The 18,757-nt window shown below is 39.3% G+C and overlaps 2 protein-coding genes across 7 annotated transcripts; both read right to left on the bottom strand.

Moving 5' to 3' along the window:
• Positions 1 to 2,489: 2,489 nt before the first annotated feature.
• Positions 2,490 to 6,477, bottom strand: LOC104820365 (probable LRR receptor-like serine/threonine-protein kinase At1g51820). Of its 6 annotated transcripts, none has more exons than XM_010550783.1 (13): positions 6,275 to 6,477; positions 5,641 to 6,184; positions 5,088 to 5,572; positions 4,864 to 4,999; positions 4,686 to 4,757; positions 4,526 to 4,597; positions 4,319 to 4,399; positions 4,023 to 4,213; positions 3,724 to 3,926; positions 3,511 to 3,637; positions 3,358 to 3,423; positions 3,094 to 3,283; positions 2,490 to 3,004 (listed from the first exon to the last, which is right to left on the bottom strand). In XM_010550783.1, exons 1-13 carry the CDS (start codon positions 6,345 to 6,347, stop codon positions 2,626 to 2,628), a joined length of 2,619 nt encoding a protein of 872 aa, XP_010549085.1. In that variant the 5' UTR covers positions 6,348 to 6,477; the 3' UTR covers positions 2,490 to 2,625. The 6 variants fall into 6 exon arrangements, with proteins under 6 accessions (XP_010549085.1, XP_010549086.1, XP_010549087.1 ...); XM_010550784.1 differs by having other exon boundaries at positions 3,724 to 3,923; XM_010550785.1 differs by having other exon boundaries at positions 5,088 to 5,566.
• Positions 6,478 to 6,912: 435 nt separating this feature from the next.
• On the bottom strand, positions 6,913 to 15,938 carry LOC104820364 (E3 ubiquitin-protein ligase ORTHRUS 2-like). Its single transcript, XM_010550781.1, has 9 exons — positions 14,487 to 15,938; positions 13,207 to 13,736; positions 12,863 to 12,988; positions 8,766 to 8,865; positions 8,622 to 8,683; positions 8,431 to 8,533; positions 8,037 to 8,163; positions 7,583 to 7,797; positions 6,913 to 7,385 (listed from the first exon to the last, which is right to left on the bottom strand). Exons 1-9 carry the CDS (start codon positions 14,958 to 14,960, stop codon positions 7,209 to 7,211), a joined length of 1,914 nt encoding a protein of 637 aa, XP_010549083.1. The 5' UTR covers positions 14,961 to 15,938; the 3' UTR covers positions 6,913 to 7,208.
• Between the last annotated feature and the right edge of the window lie 2,819 nt (positions 15,939 to 18,757).

Below are 18,757 nucleotides of genomic sequence, written 5' to 3'. Positions count from 1 at the left end.
AACCTTAAGGTTTTTGAGGCTCTGATACAATATATCAATTTTAAAAATGGCTTAATTTTTATTAACATCATTGCATATTACCAAGTGATCAGAGAAGCCTCTTCTATTGTCACTGTAGAGGAGATCAAGTCTGTTCTATTTTCAATGCCGGCAAACAAAACGCCTGGTCCAGATGGGTTTACTGCTGAGTTCTACAAGAAATCTTGGAGCATCATTGGCGAAGAACTAACTCAGTCAATTCTACAGTTTTTCAGAACTGGTATCCTGCCAAAAGCCATTAACTCTACAGCCATTGTCCTTGTTCCGAAACTCCCAGAGGCAGAATGACTCAAAGACTTTCGTCCAATATCGTGTTGCAACACGATATACAAGATCATTGCCAAGATTCTAACTAATCGGCTCAAGCCTCTAGTCAAAGCTGTTAAATTGTCCAGCCAATCTGCGTTTGTACAGGGTCGATCGATTGCTGAAAACTGTCTCCTAGCAATAGAGATTGTACGTGGCTACCACAAGCCGAACATCTCTAGTAGAGTGACCTTAAAGATTGATATAGCTAAGGCCTTTGATTCATTGAGATGAGATTATATCCTTCGGGTTCTTAGACTGCTGGGACTACCGGAAAATCTGGTTTCTGCTATCCAAGCTTGCATCACGGGACCATATTTCTCTGTCAGTCTTAATGGAGGACTCCACGGATTCTTTACGGGAACTAGGGGGCTCCGTCAGGGTTGTCCCCTTTCCCCGTATCTCTTCCTCTTGGGTTTGAATATACTGTCCACATTGCTTCAGAGGTCTGCAAGGGAAGGCTCCATCGGGTTTCATCCAGGTTGTGCACCCTTGGGAATTACTGATCTAGCTTTTGCTGACGACTTATTTATCTTCACTGATGGTAACCGACAGTCTTTCGACTTTGTCTTTCAAGTGCTTAGCTTGTTCAGTTCGCTGTCAGGGCTAAACATAAACAAAGACAAGTCCAGCCTGTATTTTGGCGGCTGCACGCAAGCATATATGGCTGAAATGTGCTCACTATTTCGCATTACATCAGCACATTGCCTTTTCGATACCTTGGCGTTCCACTAAGCTCTCACGAAAACTTTCCATGGGAGACTGCCAGCCCCTTATTTCCAAGATCAATAGTAGAATGGAATCGTGGGCAGTAAAGAGTCTTTCTTTCGCTGGGAGACTGCAATTACTACGATCTATCATCTCCGGCATCATCCCCTATTGGTTAGGAGTCTTTGTTCTTCCAAAGAAATGTATAACGCTGATAAACTCTATGTGTTCTATCTTCCTTTGGAAGGGAACATCCACACCAACCAAAGGAGGCCGGGTTTCATGGAAAAAAGTCACCAAGCCGAAACCTCAAGGAGGGCTTGGATTGCGGAATCTACAGGTCTGGAATGACATTGCTGCACTGAAACTGATCTGGATGATTCTCTTTTGTGCAGGATCCTTATGGGTAGCATGGATATGCAATAAATATCTAAGTCGACACATGTTCTGGTCGGTCAAGCCTTCTTCGGCACAAACCTGGACATTCCGGAAACTTCTCAAGCTTCGACACTGGGCAAAAACATTTGTACGCATCACAGTGGGGAGTGGAGAATCCATCCGATTTTGGGACGACCCATGGACTCCGTTGGGAACATCATTGACATATTTGGTCCCACAGGCCCAACACGGCTCGCAATTCACCGGAATGCTCTAGTGGCAGAAGCTCAAGTTGACGGAAGATGGACCATAGCAAGACCTAGATCAGAGACAGCCTGCCTCCTGACTTCCTTCCTACTCACCCTCAGCATCTCTATCTCTCCAGACACCACGAATTGGTTATTTGTGGCAAAGTTACTGGATCATTCAGAGCTACGGATATCTGGAAGACACTCATCGACCAAAATACAACAATCAGATCATCACAGATTTGGTTCAAGTTTCACTTACCTAAGCATGCTTTCATGTGTTGGTTCATTGATCTGGACAGGTGCCCGACCAAGGACCGCATGCTTGCTTGGGGCATTCAAACGGATCCACTATGCGCCCTCTGCAACTTGTTGCCAGAAAATCGAGACCATTTTTCTTCACTTGTCCGTTCTCCGCGGAAATCCTATCCTGGGCGATGTCGAAGATAGGCTTCTCCCCTGTATCAATGTGCTGGGCACACCTACTTGATGAGCTTCGAAGGTTGCAAGGATGTAAAATCAGAAGGTGGACATTGCTAGTATTAAATGGCAGATTGTGTCATACTCAATTTGGAAGGAAAGGAATATCAGGCTTCATCAGCATTTGTACTCCGACACAACGGCGATCAAGAAGGTTGTCGACAGTACTTTCCGACTGCGAATTGCTTCATTACGGCCGCAAAGGCCAGAACTTGCTAGCACCAGCATTCAACTCTGGTTCTCCTAGCGTCGATGTTGTCGAATTGCTTAGAGTCTGACATTCATTTCCATTCCATTAATTGTCAACTACTACTTGTACTCCGCACTATGTGGCCACTTGTAAACTTTTTTTAATATATAAAAAACAGCCTTTTATCCAAAAAAACATCATTGGCATATTTATACAAGTGTATTTGACCTAATATAATTATATAAGACTACACATATACCCTCTCTACATCCAACACTATCTCGCGATGGGAGTGAACTCATCTGACAAAACCAAACTCACATCGATAGAACCATTGTTGTGTTCGGAGGCTAAACACTCCTTGAGTTGGGCTACGACCTGTCCCATGTTCGGTCTTTGCCTCGGTGAAGGGTTCACACAAGCCATTGCCATTTCGATTACTCTCCAAACTGAAGCAGCGCTAATATCTCTTCCCAACCTCGGATCCACGATTTCTCTAACGTCGCCTTTCACGAGCATGTTCTGGACCCATTCCGTGATATGGTTACCCTCCCTCGTGTCCTCAATAACAGGCTGGCTTGTGAGTATCTCCAAAACAACAACCCCGAAACTATACACATCACTCTTCTCTGTTAACCAACCGGTCTGACGATACCTATATAATCCGCAATACAAATTCATTACTATGTAACTATTGGAGATATGTCTCAACACAGAATGTATGTAAAACGAGTATATACTAACTCGGGATCGAGGTATCCATGTGTGCCGACAACAGCCGTCGAGGTATGGCTATTGCTTTCATGGTCAAAAGATTTGGAGAGACCGAAATCAGCAACTTTTGCCAAAAGGTTTTCGTCTAAGAGAATGTTCGAAGTCTTTATGTCTCTGTGAACCATCGGTGGTTTACATCCATTGTGCAAATACTCCAAACCTGTATTCATTCGTTTGTTCGTTATGATGTGTTTTGTCCAGTTTTCACAAATGTGTATGAATAGAAAATCATACCTTGCCCGGCTTCGGCCACTATTCTTACTCTATTTTTCAAGCTCAATAACTCTGAACATGTGTTTCCTGTACTCAAATACATTACATGATCATCAAGATTGCATTGAAGTAATAATAACGTCTAGATGGTCAATCACTTCGATGTGCTATTACCCGACAACTGATTTTTCAAATCTCCTCTGGACATGTACTCGTAGATGAGAGCGGAGTTATCCATTTCGTCGCAATATCCGATCAAGTGTACAAGATTCTTGTGGTGAACTCTTAGAAGAAGCTCGACCTATAAGAGGAGTCAATTGTGTTGCTTACCTTCAATTTTATGCGATATTTATATGTATAAGCGTATAAAGGTTACGAAGCAAATACCTCTGCCCTGAATTGCTTGAGACCTCGAGTCGATGGTTCAGAAAGAATTTTCACGGCAACTTGCTCGTGTTCGTTTAGGTAACCATGATACACGATACCGAAGCCTCCTCTGCCGAGCACTTTGTCAAAATGGTTTGTCATCCTTATAATATCTGAATAACTGAATCTCCGTCCGACCCCAGGTGAATTTTTGTTTGTTCCTACTGTTAATAACATGTCGGCATAATTAAGTACACATATTTGTATGGATGGGGAAAAAAGTTCTTCAAGAACTCATTTGAGTCTCATGAGAACGTTACCTTTCCCTCTCCTCGATCTCTCACGGAGAAGGAGAAATACTGAGAAAGCGGATATGATTGCAAAGAAGGAAGCAATCGATCCCAATATCGTCGGTAGAACAAATGCGTGGTTTGACTTGGCCTTATTCTGATGAGTATCTTGGTTCTTGCAAGCGTCTGAGGGACAATGAAGATTTGGGTTCTCTTCGAGGCTGGAAATCAACAAAGAAAAAAAACTTCAACAGTTAAGGACCCTTCAGACAAATATAAATTACATAATTCATAAGTTGTAGTTATATGCAATGAAAGATATTAACTATAGTTGTAATGATCCATTGTTTGCCCTGTTGAGGAGGGAATCAGGAACTGGACCATTAAGAATGTTGTTCCTTAAGTTTCTGTAAAGACAAAACTAGAATTGGTAAGTCAGTCGTATACTGCATTAGCAGAGAAACAAATAAGAGAGAAGAGAGAGCACATCGGTTTTATTTTCATATTGTTTTGATCAAATGCAACGAGCTTACATGACCGATAATGATCTCATTGTAGCTAGAAACTCGGGTACTCGACCTGTCAGATTGTTGTTTGACAAGTCCCTTGCATCTCGTAATCAAAGATTAAAACTTGAATATTGGTCTTCAAGTAAAATGTGTGATAAGAAGAGGAAGAGGAAGAAGAACTCACAATGATATCAAGTGGGTAAGATTCTGAATCCATGGCGAGATAATACCCGTAAGGCCACATGAAGATAAGTTCCTTACAGAAAAAACATGCAAACATATTATCATCGCAAATGGTATACAGACATGGGTCCATGTGTATTATATCATCATCATATCATATTAGAGAGATGAAAACGTACAAGGAAGAGATGGATAAAGGGTCGTCCGAAGTGCAATTCAGACCGTCCCATGTGAGTTCAGTTGGTGAGCATGGATCTCCTTCCCAACTTGTTATGTTCAATCCATATTCTTCCTTTATTCTTATCATAGTTTCAACTGCACAGACAGAATAATGAGAAAGAAAAAATGTTTTCATTCACCACATTTTCCAATGTCGATAGACAAAAGTCCAAAAGTGTTATACCGTCGGTCCGATCTGTTTCCGGTTGTAGGAACTTTAAAACAAAGTAGAGCTCGATAGCGTTGAGAATGGGCGGATGAGTAGAGGCAGATGTCCTCACGAGTTGCAGCAAGCAAGAGCCTTGATTGCATCCTTCAGTTGAAGTCATTACCTCTACAGTTTCGGCGTAAAATGGTTTCGGCCTAACGGGTCCATAATAATGGATTCCATTCAACATTATATCAAATTCACGAGTCTCGTTGGGTTTTAGCTCTTCGATCTCAGCAAAATGGAGGTAGAAACGCAATCTGGAAGCCAAACCGTTAGAAGGAACCTGTAGAGTGAAAGGAGAAGTCGAATTCTCGGGCACGGCTGCCATCTGCATCGCGGGTTTTGGTGGTTCATACATGCTAGAAGTGTTAACTTCACGGGCAGTGGTCAAATGATTCCAGTCAAACGTAAAGGTCGGCCGCCAAAAACGATCGTGAATATCATCAGGGAACCTGAAACTAATGTATAAAGTTACATAATCCTAAACACACACATATATATATATAAGTATATATATAGTACTTACCGTATGTACTCGGTAACTCCGTTGTCTACAAAGCTTCGGTAGCTCAACACGAGAGACTCGTTTCGATTCTCGACATTATAAATCATATGGTTGTTGACAGGACGTAGTTCTAATGTCGATATGAAAGGTACCGTAGTTCCAAGTCTTACAAGGCATATTTGCAAACTGTTTGATGTCGGGACATGAATGAACTCTAAGGATATGCTATCGCTTTGTGCTCCGACCGTAAAAACCTTGTTCGGTCCGATATACAGATCGAATATCGGATTCATGTTTTTGCCATCGTAGTTTCCGTAGACAAAGTAAGCTCTTACCAGATATTTCGAGCCTTCGGTGGCATTAAGGCTGTAACAGTTTCGTGTCCCGACGGGAAAACTCCGCACGTACCATGCCTGTCTTACGACCGAGGACTCGTACTCTTTACGAATCCTACCGCTTTCTCCGGTATTGATGAAACGAGCATCTGAAGTGTACGTTAATTGTGTTTGTTTATCCAGGAGGGTGAAGTCTTCTGGTGTCATTCCACAAGCCAAGCTCACGAATCCTGTTCCTCACAATAGTTACATTTATATAACCGGAAAAAAGAGATTCTAAATAAGAAAAATCTTTTTTTTTTAAAGAAAAAAGATAAAACCTTGAGCTGATTGGGCATGAACAAGATTGATCATCGGGAGAAAACTGCAGAGAAGCAACATCAGAAACTCCATGTGTTCCCAGTTCAGACAAGGAGACCAAACTCAGCAGCTCCAATAGTTCAGGATCTCTCTTAATTTGAAAAAAGGCGATATTATTACACATATACATGTACATCTGTACGTGCATTATTATTATTTTTTTATTTAGATCGATACGGTGATTGCAGATAATACCGAAGTATTTATCATCCCCACATTTTGGTTTTATTTGGCATTACATAGTCAAAGTCAGACCCAACCTTCACTGCAGGACCCCACTTATTGTTGTTGTTGACAATTCCTAAATACGGCCGGTTTACGTCGATATGCCGTATTTTATACGTTCCTAACAAAAACCATTCACTAACCCTTTTCAATATCAATGTGACCAATATAAAACAAAAATATCAATGTGCGTGTGTTTAAGTACAGATATTGCATATACCGTATCATGCGTGTATTGTACTGCAAATGATGTACCAAAAGTTATGGTCTTTGAAATGGCTGTGTTGTGTTTGGCTAATGAGAAAGAGCATTGAGATTCCAAGTAAAAAGGAAAAAGAAAAAGGTATGAGCCGGTTTCCTGATTCAGCAAAGCTGTTAAATATTCTGATAGCATACTGAGATTCAACCAAATAAAAGAACCGGTTTATACAAAACCGGTCCACTGTTCCATAATAGAAAACCAACAATTGCAATCTAAACCAGATAAAACCGGCCCTTTAAACTTATTCAGGAAAGGTCTAAAACAGGCATTTGAAAAAAGGAAAAAAAAAACGGAACAAGAAACTTAACATCCTTACTTTGTGTTTTGTCCAGGGACTTCGCAGAATGGTTTGTGTTTCTGCTGTCATTTTTTTTACATGGATGGTTCGATCCTATAAGGCATATCTCTCAAGCGGTTTCAGTGTCGAGTCTGATACGCTTACTCGGCGGTTCTGACTCAGTTTCAGTAAGAGCTTCACCATTGTCAGACCCCGACCCACCACTTTCCTCCTTCCCCTCTGCATTCTCAGTGGCCTTGATCTTCGTCTTCAGCGCCTCGATCACTTCCATTACGTCTCTGTTTACCTGTTAAAAGAAGAGCCCAACAACTGGTTTATAAAAGGCGAAATCGAAAGTTAAGGTGCTGGCATTGATGTTTTTCACTTGAATATTATTGATGGGTTTTACAGTTTATTCTAAACCAGAGACCAAAACGGTAAGGACTGAGGCTGAAAAATGGGTGAAAGATGAGGAGGCAAAATGCTCAAAAGGCATTTCCTTACCTGAGGATTTTGGAGAAAATCGGAGATATCAGTGGAGCAACAAGGGCAGTTCATGATGTTCTTCTGCGTACGAAGTGTGCGTCCGCCTTTGTTTCTTTCCCTCATGAGAGTCATCCCAGAAAATTTGGCCTCTAAGCATTCCTTGCAGAAGTTATGAGCACAGGGGGTTGTCACCGGAAGATTCATTGTTTGGCGGCAGATTTGGCAGCTGAATTCTGTCTCAACAAACCCATTGATTCTTCAGATATCTTATTAAATCAAACTCCAATAAGAAAGCACCGACTTCCTATTAAATTTATAACATACAGAAGAACTTATCCCTAGTGCAGATCACGCTCATACAAATTTTGTGATGATCGATGCATCAAGAGCTGATGTGCAGTTAGTAATTTATGCACCTGATGATGACCATTATGAAAAAATAAACAAAAGGAGATGCAATTGAAAAGACTACCTTTCAGAAGCCTGTCCTTCACACTGTTAGCCTTTTTTGCCCTCTTCCTCTCCTCACGACCCGTTGCATCAAACACCATTCTACTAGCAGGTGGAGGCTTCACCCACTTCCAACGACCATCAGCTTCCTAATCGATTTACACATTAAGAGAAGTGCAGTGGAAAATTTCAAATCTAGAATTCAGATAAACTTCAAGTCCATTCACAAACTAGTTTAGAAAAGATGAACTAAGTTTCTACTATTATGCTATGACAAATGTCCAGATATTCTGAATCAAACGAGATCTTATTAGTAGTATTATACAACTAGTATATCCACCTTCTCTTCGTGTCATTGATATATGGTTCCAATGTAAGAAAAGATATTAGCAAATAAATAAAAGGCAGCATCTTACATCAAAATCCCACGATGGGCTGTCCGTTCTCTCAAATAGATTAATGGCTTTCTTAAGCTCACGAATCTTAGGCAGAGGTCTTGGGCGATCACCGTGCTCATCACTGTAGTACAATTGTCACACTTTTTAACAAAGTTTGATCTCAAAACAAGGAAAAGGATGGTACTTCAATCAAACATACTAATGCAAACCTGGTCCATGGAGCAGGCTCATTGTCACATCTAACAAAGAGATAACGGCAGACCTTAAAACCCTATACAAAAAGTACATCAGCAAAAACTCTAATACCGCAAAACTTTAAGTGGTGAAATAATTTGAACCATTAGATATATTACCCGTCTAGCAGCTTTTCTCCAACACTTCTCAATCCTATAAACCCCATCATATCTAATCCCTGCCTCAGGGGCATAGGCAGTGCGCTCCTCTTTGTGAGACCTGCTTATTTTCAAGAAAAGGAATCAAGAAAGGAATTCACAAATTCAGAGTTAACCTCTTCACTTTAAAGCTCATGTCTATCGGTATAGAAAGGATCTGTTGGGTTCTTGTGACTCAAAACTCAAGGAAAAAATGAAATTGAAGATCTGTAGATATTGAAGAAGGAGCCGTTGCAGAAAATAAAGTGGAGAAGTTGAAGAAAGAGCAGTTTTAAGAATCATAGTTATCATTGCAGTTTTCTTTTGTTTTGTCTTTAGTAACTACTTGTTCGATACTTAAGGTTATGTATAAAAAGAACATTGATGTCTGAAGAATATTTATTGCAGAGAGAGGATTTCTGTAATCCTATAAGAGAAAATCTAGTAGGATGTGTATGTATTATGTGTGTGTAATTTATATAAGTATTAAAGTCTGTTTATGTGTTGTAAATGCTATGCGTGTAGTAAATGTTGTGGTGGTTTAATGCAGTAAAGTTTGCAAGAAAACGTGTGTTTTTTCTAAGTGTTTGGTTTGATAAAACTATCATGGTATCAGAGAGAGAATAGTCTTTCGGGATCTATGGAAGAGTTTGAAGAAGCGATTTGTTTTTAAGGATATGTGAGTGTGAAGATTCATACCGAAGATGGATCGAGGAGCATACAGGTCATGGAAGGGTTTTGGTCATTCAGACAAACCCAGAAAAAGGTCATGTACTCAAGAAAGGGCAGATATGCACTCGAGGAAGGCAATTGAGAAACTCGAGAAGGGGCACTTTTGCACTAGGGTATATGGAATTATTTTTTATTTTTTTGAATGTTTTATGTTTGAGTTTTCGAGTCAACGAGGAGTGTTGGGTTTTTGTGACTCAAAACTCAAGGAAAAAAGGAAGTTCAAGATCTATAAAAATTGAAGAAGGAACCGTTGCAAAAAAATAAACTGAAGTTGAAGAAGGAGCAGTTTTTGGAATTATAGTTATTATTGCAGTTTTGTTTTGTCTTTAGTAACTACTTGTCCGTTACTTTAGGTTATGTACAAAAGAGCATTGAAAAGGAGCCTTGGAGCACCGTTTAAGGTGTTGTCGTTGTGACCGAGAGGACACGGTTTCGATTCCTAGTAACAGCCTCTTGCAGAAATATTCTGCAACGAAAGGTTTGCCTACAATACACTCTTGTGCTGTAACATTTCTCCAGACCTCTGCTCAACTGGGATGCTTTATGCACTGGGTTGCCCTTTTATAAAAAGAGCATTGATGTCTCTAGAATATTTATTGCAGCGAGAGGATTTCAATATTCCTATTCGAGAGAAAATCGAGTAGAATGTTTATGCGTTGTAATTGTTATGCATGTAGTAAATGTTGTGGTGGTTTAATGCAGAAGAGTTCGTAAGAAAACGTTTGTTTGTTGTCTCTGTGTTTGGTTTGATAAAACTATCATGGTATCAGAGCGAGGATAGTCTTTCGAGATCTATGGAAGAGTATGAAGAAGAAGCGTTTTGTTTTAAAGGATCTGTAAGTGTGAAGATTCATAATGAAGATGGATCGAGGAGCATACAGGCCATGGAAGGGCTTTGGTCGTTCAGACAAACCCGGAAAAAGGCCGCGTACTCGAGAAGGACCAGATATGCACTCGAGGAAGACAATTGTGAAACTCGAAAAGAGACACTTTTGTACAAGGGTAAATGGAAATTTTTAAGTTTGTTGAATGTTTTAAGTTTGAGTTTTTGAGTCGACGAGGAGTGTTGGGTTTTTGTGATTCAAAACTCAAGGAAAAAATGAAGTTGAAGATCTATAAAAATTGAAGAAGGAATCGTTGCAAAAAATAAAGTGGAGAAATTGAAGTAGGAGTCGTATTTGGAATTATAGTTATTATTGCAGTTTTGTTGTCTTTAGTAACTGCTTGTCCGTTACTTTAGGTTATGTACAAAAAGAGCATTGAAAAGGAGCTTCCGCCCAACAGTTAAGGTGTTGTCGTTGTGACTGAGAGGATACGATTTCGATTCCTAGAAGCAGCCTCTTGCAGAAATAATCTGCAAGGCAATGTTTGCCTACAATACGCCCTTGTTGTGAAACATTTCTCCAGACCCCCGCTCAACGGAGATACTTTATGCACTGGGCTGTCCTTCTATAAAAAGAGTATTGATGTCTCTAGCATATTTATTACAGAGAGAGGATTTCAATAATCCTATTCGAGAGAAAATCGAGTAGAATGTGTATGTATTATGTGTGTGTAATTTATATAAGTATTAAAGTGTGTATATGCGTTGTAATTGTTATGCGTATAGTACATGTTGTGGTGGTTTAATGCAGAAAAGTTTGCAAGAAAACTTTTGTTTGGTGTCTAAGTGTTTGGTTTGATAAAACTATCACAGAGCAAGAATGGTCTTTCGAGATCTATGGAAGAGTATGAAGAAGAAGCGTTTTGTTTTAAAGGATCTGTAAGTGTGACGATTCATAATGAAGATGGATCGAGGAGCATACAGGTCGTGGAAGGGTTTTGGTCGTTCAGACAAACCCGGAAAAAGGTCGAGTACTCAAGAAGGAGCAGATATGTACTCGAGGAAGACAATTGTGAACTCGAGAAAAGATACTTTTGCACAGGGGTAAATGGAAATTTTTAAGTCTGTTGAATGTTTTATGTTTGAGTTTTGGAGACAACGAGGAGTGTTGGGTTTTTGTGACTCAAAACTCGAGAATAAAACGAAGTCGGCGATTTGTAGAAATTGAAGAAGGGACCGTTGCGGAAAATAAAGTGGAGAAGTTGAAGAAGGAACAGTTTTTAGAATTATAGATGTTATTGCAGTTTTGTTTTGTCTTTAGTAACTAATTGTCCGTTACTTTAGGTTATGTATAAAAAGAGCATTGAAGGGGAGCCAACTTTAGGTTATGTATAAAAAGAGCATTGAAGGGGAGCCTTGGCGCACGGGGTTACCCCTTTATAAAAGAGCATTGATGTCTCTAGAATATTTATTGCAAAGAGAGGATTTCAGTAATCCTATTCGAGAGAAAATCGAGAATGGTCTAAGTGTTTGGTTTGATAAAACTATCATGGTATCAGAGCGAGAATGGTCTTTCGGGATCTATGGAATGTTTGAAGAAGAAGCGTTTTGTTTTTAAGGATCTATGAATGTGAAGATTCATACCGAAGATGGATCGAGGAACATACAGGTCGTGGAATGGTTTTGGTTGTTCAGACAAAACCGAAAAAATGTCGTGTACTCGAAAAGGGACAGATATGCACACGAGGAAGACAATGGTGAAACTCGAGAAGGGGCACTTTTGCACTCGGGTAAATGGAATTTTTTTAGTTTGTTGAATAATGTTTGAGTTTTTGAGTCAACTGAGGAGAGTTGGGTTTTTGTGACTCAAAACTCAAGGAAAAAATGAAGTTGAAGATTTGTAGAAACTGAAGAAGGAACCATTGCAGAAAACAAAGTGGAGAAGTTGAAGGAGCAGTTTTTGGAATCATAGTTATTATTGCAGTTTTCTTTTGTTTTGTCTTTAGTAACTACTTGTCCGTTACTTTAGGTTATGTATAAAAAGAGCATTGATGTCTCTAGAATATTTATTGCAGAGAGGGGATTTCTGTAATCCTATTCTAGAGAAATCGAGTAGAATGTGTATGTGTTATTTATATAAGTATTAAAGTGTGTTTATGTGCTGTAAATGCTATGCATGTAGTAAATGCTGTGGTGGTTTAATGCAGAAAAGTTTGTAAGAAAATCATGTGTTTGTTGTCTAAGTGTTTGGGTTGATAAAACTATCAGGATCAAACTATAGAATTCGAGGCAACTGAATATACAAGAAAATCTATCCACAAGAACTGTCTGTATGGATTATAGACTAGGGGCAGCAAGTTAAAACATTCTTTAAAGGCAAAAGCTCGACCCAACTCCATCGAGATAGCATTTTGGGCAGAAGGCAGAGTACCTTAATTCACCTCTTAGGTTCAATATTAGCGTAGGGAAGTTCATTTCTGAAGAATGATGTTGTACATTAGAATTTTGCTGAAAAACAGCTCACCTGACAACTCGAACAGGATAACCCATTTTGCAACTGAGTCTAAGAGCTTCGTTCACCCAGCAAAACTTCTGATCAAAAGAATGTTCCTTGTTAGTCCTTTTGTTGCCACTAAGGTCCCGGCCTCCGCTGCAAAAATATCGATGCAAAAGGTGTAAAAAAATGTACAAGTACATATATACAATGTAAAGGAGAGGGAGGGAGCAGGTATTTCACACCCATACTGTAAGGATCGCTCCAGAAGCAGTCAGTCAACCGCATAATAAAGCACAAGATTTTTAAAGAAATGAGCATGCACTTATACATGGAGGAAAGGCATGGTCAGCTAGAAGTCGTGCAATGCATACCTTCCTGTGTAGAGGAACCATTCTCCGTGGTCCTCGTCATCCTCATATCCTCCAGAAAGAACAACTGATTGAGCTCCATATTTTGATTGTCCAGCAATGCCAGCAACTTGTGGGAAGTGAACCCCCCACTGCCTTAAGTCATGTCTGTTTTTCCATGATTCTCCGACTAGAACACCTTGATTTCTTACAGGATCGTTTTCAGCAGGTATAGGACCTAAATGATCGGGTGCCACTGTCACGAATATTTTACCACCAGCAGCATTGGCATTCCCAGCCTTCTTTGCTCGCTCGGTGGTAAATGCTGTATCTGGGCGGTCTTCATTGCGAATATAATGGTAGACCCTCGCAGAACCAACAGCGGAGGTTCTGGGTGTTTTTGCCAGACGGATAGCAGAAACAAGAGCGGCATTAATGCGTGGGTTGCTTGCCATCTTTTGTGGAATTCGGGCACGACATTTTGCACAAGTACGCTTCCCTTTCTGAATCCATTTCTGGAAACATTTCAAGCAAAAGTTGTGCCCACATGGTGTCTGAAAAGTCACAAACCAGACCACCATCAGCTCCGGAAAAATCGCTCAATGTTATTCTTGCTGCTTCTATCCACTTGCATTCGAAAAATGATTTAGACGGAACAAAAACAGGACACAAGACAATCTTTTCCAGACTCCAGAAGCAATGCAATGCAAGGGTCGATAAGAACACCAACTTTGTACAAAACACATCAATCAAACAATCCAGAAAAAAGATAACTTACAGCAGAAAGAGAAACCGAATTCCATACAAACAAGTATACATGTCAAAGGATCATACAACAAAACATGCATGTGTTCTCATTGCCACGTGAAATGGGTGATCATTAAGATGATCATACCTCCAACAAAACAAACAAGAACAATCATAATGGCGTTTACGGGCATTCATTGACAGAGGCAATTGCCACAAATGGTAAACAGAGATAAATGCATGCTTATCTATAATAACTATTGCTGGATGTGGAATATCACAGCTTAATTGTAGAACTTTACATTCTCAGTTTAGTGAATTCAGAGACGGAAGCAGTACCGTAACACAATTACTCAATTAGGGAATCAATAACAAACGCAAAGAACACATGGCAGGACAGATACTCTCACAATAGCCATAAAAGGAACAGATATTCTCGGAATCTACGAGACAAAACACACTGGATTTACTACACATGGATCACTCCGTCGACGAACGATCATAGAGCCCATGTGAAATTATGAAGAAAACGAGAGCCAGAGAGATGGAAAACGAACCGTGACGGGCCTATCAGGGAGCTGAATGCAGAAAGAGCAGTTCAAATTCTCGCCCAGAGCAGCGATAAGATCGATCTCCATCTCCGCATCATCCCCTTCCATCTTGCTCCCCTCGTCATCATCGCCTTCAACTCCATCATCTACGGCGACTTTCCCGCCCATCAGCTCTTGTCTCTTCTTAGCCTTCTCCATCTCAGTCAATGACTCGTCTGCCTCGATCGCGCGGATCCCCGCCACGAGGCCACCGTCAGCGCCGGATAATCCGGCGGCGGGGACGGGATCGGCATCGCCGGAGCAATCGGGGCACTGCCACAGCATAGGGGAGGCAAGGGTTTCGGGAGCAGGGGAGAGGCAGGTCACGTGCCATGACGCCACGCACGTGCTGCATTTGAGGATCTCCTCCGACGGAGGCTTCGCCATACAGCGCATGCACCCGCCGTCTCCGTTGCATGGAAGTTGGATGTCACGCGCCATTCTCCGACAAAACACAGAGAGAGAGAGAGAGAGAGAGAGAGAGAGAGAGAGAGAGGGAGGGAGGGAGGGAGAGATTTATACAGGGGGAAAATAAGAGGGAGAGGACTTAGAGGAGACGTACATGGGCGGGTTTTGAAACGATATGCAAGGACGAGCGTATTTTTAAATTCAAACCATAGACAAAATATTATTTTTTTCCCAGTTTAAAAAGAATTTTAGCAAAAATGAAAATTTGAAAAACCATCTTTGACTATATTCTATCTTATTTGTTTTAATATTCTTAATCTAGTAAAATACTTTCCATTTATTTTAGATTTTATCTCTTAATATGTTTATATATTTTATTAGGATGAATATCTTTTAGATTTTTTACCTAATTTGCATTGTCTTTCCTCGTTAATCACATATCCTTTGTCCAAAATATTTTATGATTTATAATTATACTTACCAAGGACATTTATCTATATCCAAAACCACGTTAGATTTGTGCATCGACATAAAATGAAAATGATGCCTCAATCCTTTTATCGTATTCATATAAATAGAATTGAGCCGAATTTAAATGTAATTCAACTAATAAAACGAATATATTATGGGTGATTAATTTAATGGATTTTGCTACATTTGAATTGAAATCTTTTTTTTATGCTATAACGTGTCACTCCGATACTCCGACGAGAAAAAAATAAGATAAAACATCGGGATTTTACGAGTTCAGTATCCGAAAGACTTACGTCTCTGTCGGATCACCGACAATCCACTAGAAAATGGGAAAAAGAATCACTAGAATTAAGCACGAGGCGGTACTCCAGTTCGAGAAACAATCGAAAAGATATATGAGACCCTGATATTTACCTCGACTCACCTTTGCCGTCGATCCGAACTTCGTCGTCACCGAAAAACTCCTCTTCCTTCGCGATCTCTCTTTCTCTCTCGCATTCTCCCTCTCGAACCTTCTTCCTCAAACCACATGCGTCGAAATGAGAAATGTCGAGATATTAATAACCCTAATTTTTTAAAACGCTCCGTTTCGATAATATGGGTTCCTCTTTTGATAAATAGAAAGTTCATTGGGCTTTCGATCCAATTAATCCCGTAAGCCCCGAAGGGATTCAGAGAATCTTACTTCACAGTGGTGTTTAATTATAGAGTGGATGTTGGGATAATGTCGCATTCAGGTTTTTGCTCTTCTTCTTTTGTGGTAAAACGTAGTCTATGACTCTATGTCATTTGAAAAAAAAAAAAGAAATAACGATCAAATTTATTAAAAAAATAAAAACTTTTATCAATAAAATATAAAAATCTAACCAAATAGAAATATATGCAACTAACATAAAATAGAATATAATATAAAATCAATTATATGATTTTAAAAAACTGTAAAAATATGGACTGAAAACCAAAAACCTGATATTATTTTTTTCTTCATTATAGGATCTCCTTACCAAGTATTTATGTAACAACTGTCATGGAATCTAGATTCTTTGTCTATTTTTTTTTGGAATAATAAATGAGTTTCATTATCAATAAATTGTAAAATAAAAAATAAAAAATAATACTTTCACATCCAAAAATATTCTCAAACGAATTGTAATTGACATCGGTTACAAGTTTTACGTTGACTGATGAACCAATTTCTGTTACAAAATATAAATATTTAAATAGTTATTTCCACTAAATAACAATAATAATAATATAATAATAATAATAATGTACTTTTTTCGAATCAATAATTAAACTCTATACTTTTTTCTAAGCAAATAAATTCTAAACTATTTTTATTTGAACCCTAAATTATCGTACTTTAAATTTATTAGTTAATATATCCATATTCCGTAACGACAATGATAACATGTTGATGCAAAAATACCCTTACTTTACTATTTTGATTTCAACACATATCTTCTCCAACTGTGACCATGTGATCTATATGATTCAAAATATAGTGTGGTCACGTTTTGATCTCATTGTTCATAACGTTAAATTTATAATATTTCAATCAAATGATTAGAGTAAGATATATAAGAAATGAATATAATGAATTAGTCTGATTACCATAAATTTAATGTTATAATCAATAAAATCAAAATATGATCCCACTATATTTTGAGTTACATGGGTCACATGGCCACAGCTGAAAAAATGATATATGTTGAAGTAAAAATAGCAAAGTAAAGATATTTTTTATATAATGTATGTTGACGTGGTATTAAAAGACTTACCAAATCATACCCACATCAAATTGATACGTCACGTTATTAATAATAAAATATTTAAAAATTAATTAAAAAAGTAAAAAAATATTTAAAAAATAATAATAAAAAAATAAATAATTAAAAAAATTAAAAAATATGTACAGATCTTTATATATATATATATATATATGATATAACTTATTAGTTATTGGGGCATAGGTCCTCACTCTTTTTATTAAAAAAATAGTTTCATTATAAATTCTATAAATTTTAAATAAGAACAGTCTTGTGAGGATGAAAAAGGGAAATTTTTTGCGTCCCTAAATTCCTTTCGCATGTCGTTCCATGGTTGATTGGCGGGTCATATTCTCTCGGACATTGTCCCCGACCTCGATCCAATCTCACAAGACCATGCACAAACCATGACTGGAGACCTCGGAGCACCTTTCCTTTAGACCATTCCAGCATGCTCGGACCAGGGATAACGGATGAACTATCCATGGAAGTGCCAACCTTATCTCCGGCTCACTTGGTGTATCTCGGACCACGCCTTCTTAGACCAAAGCCCAGATTTGGACCGCTAACACTTTTAGACTTAAGGAGTTGACTCGATTCGGGCTTCCCTCCCAACAAGCCCAAGTCCCTTGGCCAAACCCCCTTTCCTTCTCAACCCATCTGAACGGGTCCATCTTTTGATCTAGATACATCCAAGGCAAGATAAGGAAAGTATCTTTGATTGATTGGATCTTGTCTTATCCGATTTAGGAATGATTGTAATTAGATCCCTTGATTGGAGCAATCTCCGGTTGTGATTGATCCTTGGAGATTTTGAGTCTTACACTATAAAAGGCCATCAGATCCCCTTGAGACATTCATCCATAAATTCTCTCTTCTTTGCTTATCTTTTTCTCTTTTCTGTAGTCGGTTCTTTCTGGCCACCGTTTCCAGAATCCTTGTTCGAACCGCCAGCATCCACTTGGTTCTCTCTTCATTGAGTTGTATGTTGGGTTTCCTGAGATCTCTAGAGCGAATCCTATTCCTAAGAGATCGATTCTAGGGTTTGCGCAGCGGATGTAAAACAAAAATTTAATAAACCCTAGAACCATGCTTCTATGAATCGTAGAAACGTTAGAACGCTTACCTCAATCGATCTAGGCCCTGTATCAATTGAAGAATTCGTCTGATCATGAAAGGGAGGAAGAATACCTCGCCCTCTACACGTATCCACACCTCGGGATGGATTCCAACGGTTGGAACTTGTCTGCTAGGACCCGAATCTACTATTCGGTATGATGCTTCGAGAAAACGAGACTTGGAAACTCTTGGATCTTTTGGATCTCACCAAAAGCTGTCCAAAAGTCTGCACCAGACAGCTCTGTAAGTCTCTTCAACGATTAGGGTTTTAATCTCCTTCTTATAAGGTGATTTAACCCTAATTCGGTCTAATTTCCGAAAAATCCGAAACTCGGAACGGACGGTCCGGAATTGCACTTGGACCGTCCGTTCTAGCACGTAGAACGGACGGTCTGACTGAACGGACCGTCCGTTCCAGACCTTCTAGAACGGACGGACTGCGTTCTGGACCGTCGGGTCTGGATCCGG

This window comes from Tarenaya hassleriana, unplaced genomic scaffold (assembly GCF_000463585.1).
Source record: "Tarenaya hassleriana unplaced genomic scaffold, ASM46358v1 Cleome30, whole genome shotgun sequence".
Classification (NCBI taxonomy): Eukaryota; Viridiplantae; Streptophyta; class Magnoliopsida; order Brassicales; family Cleomaceae; genus Tarenaya; species Tarenaya hassleriana.
This window is presented reverse-complemented; position numbering and strand designations above follow the sequence as displayed.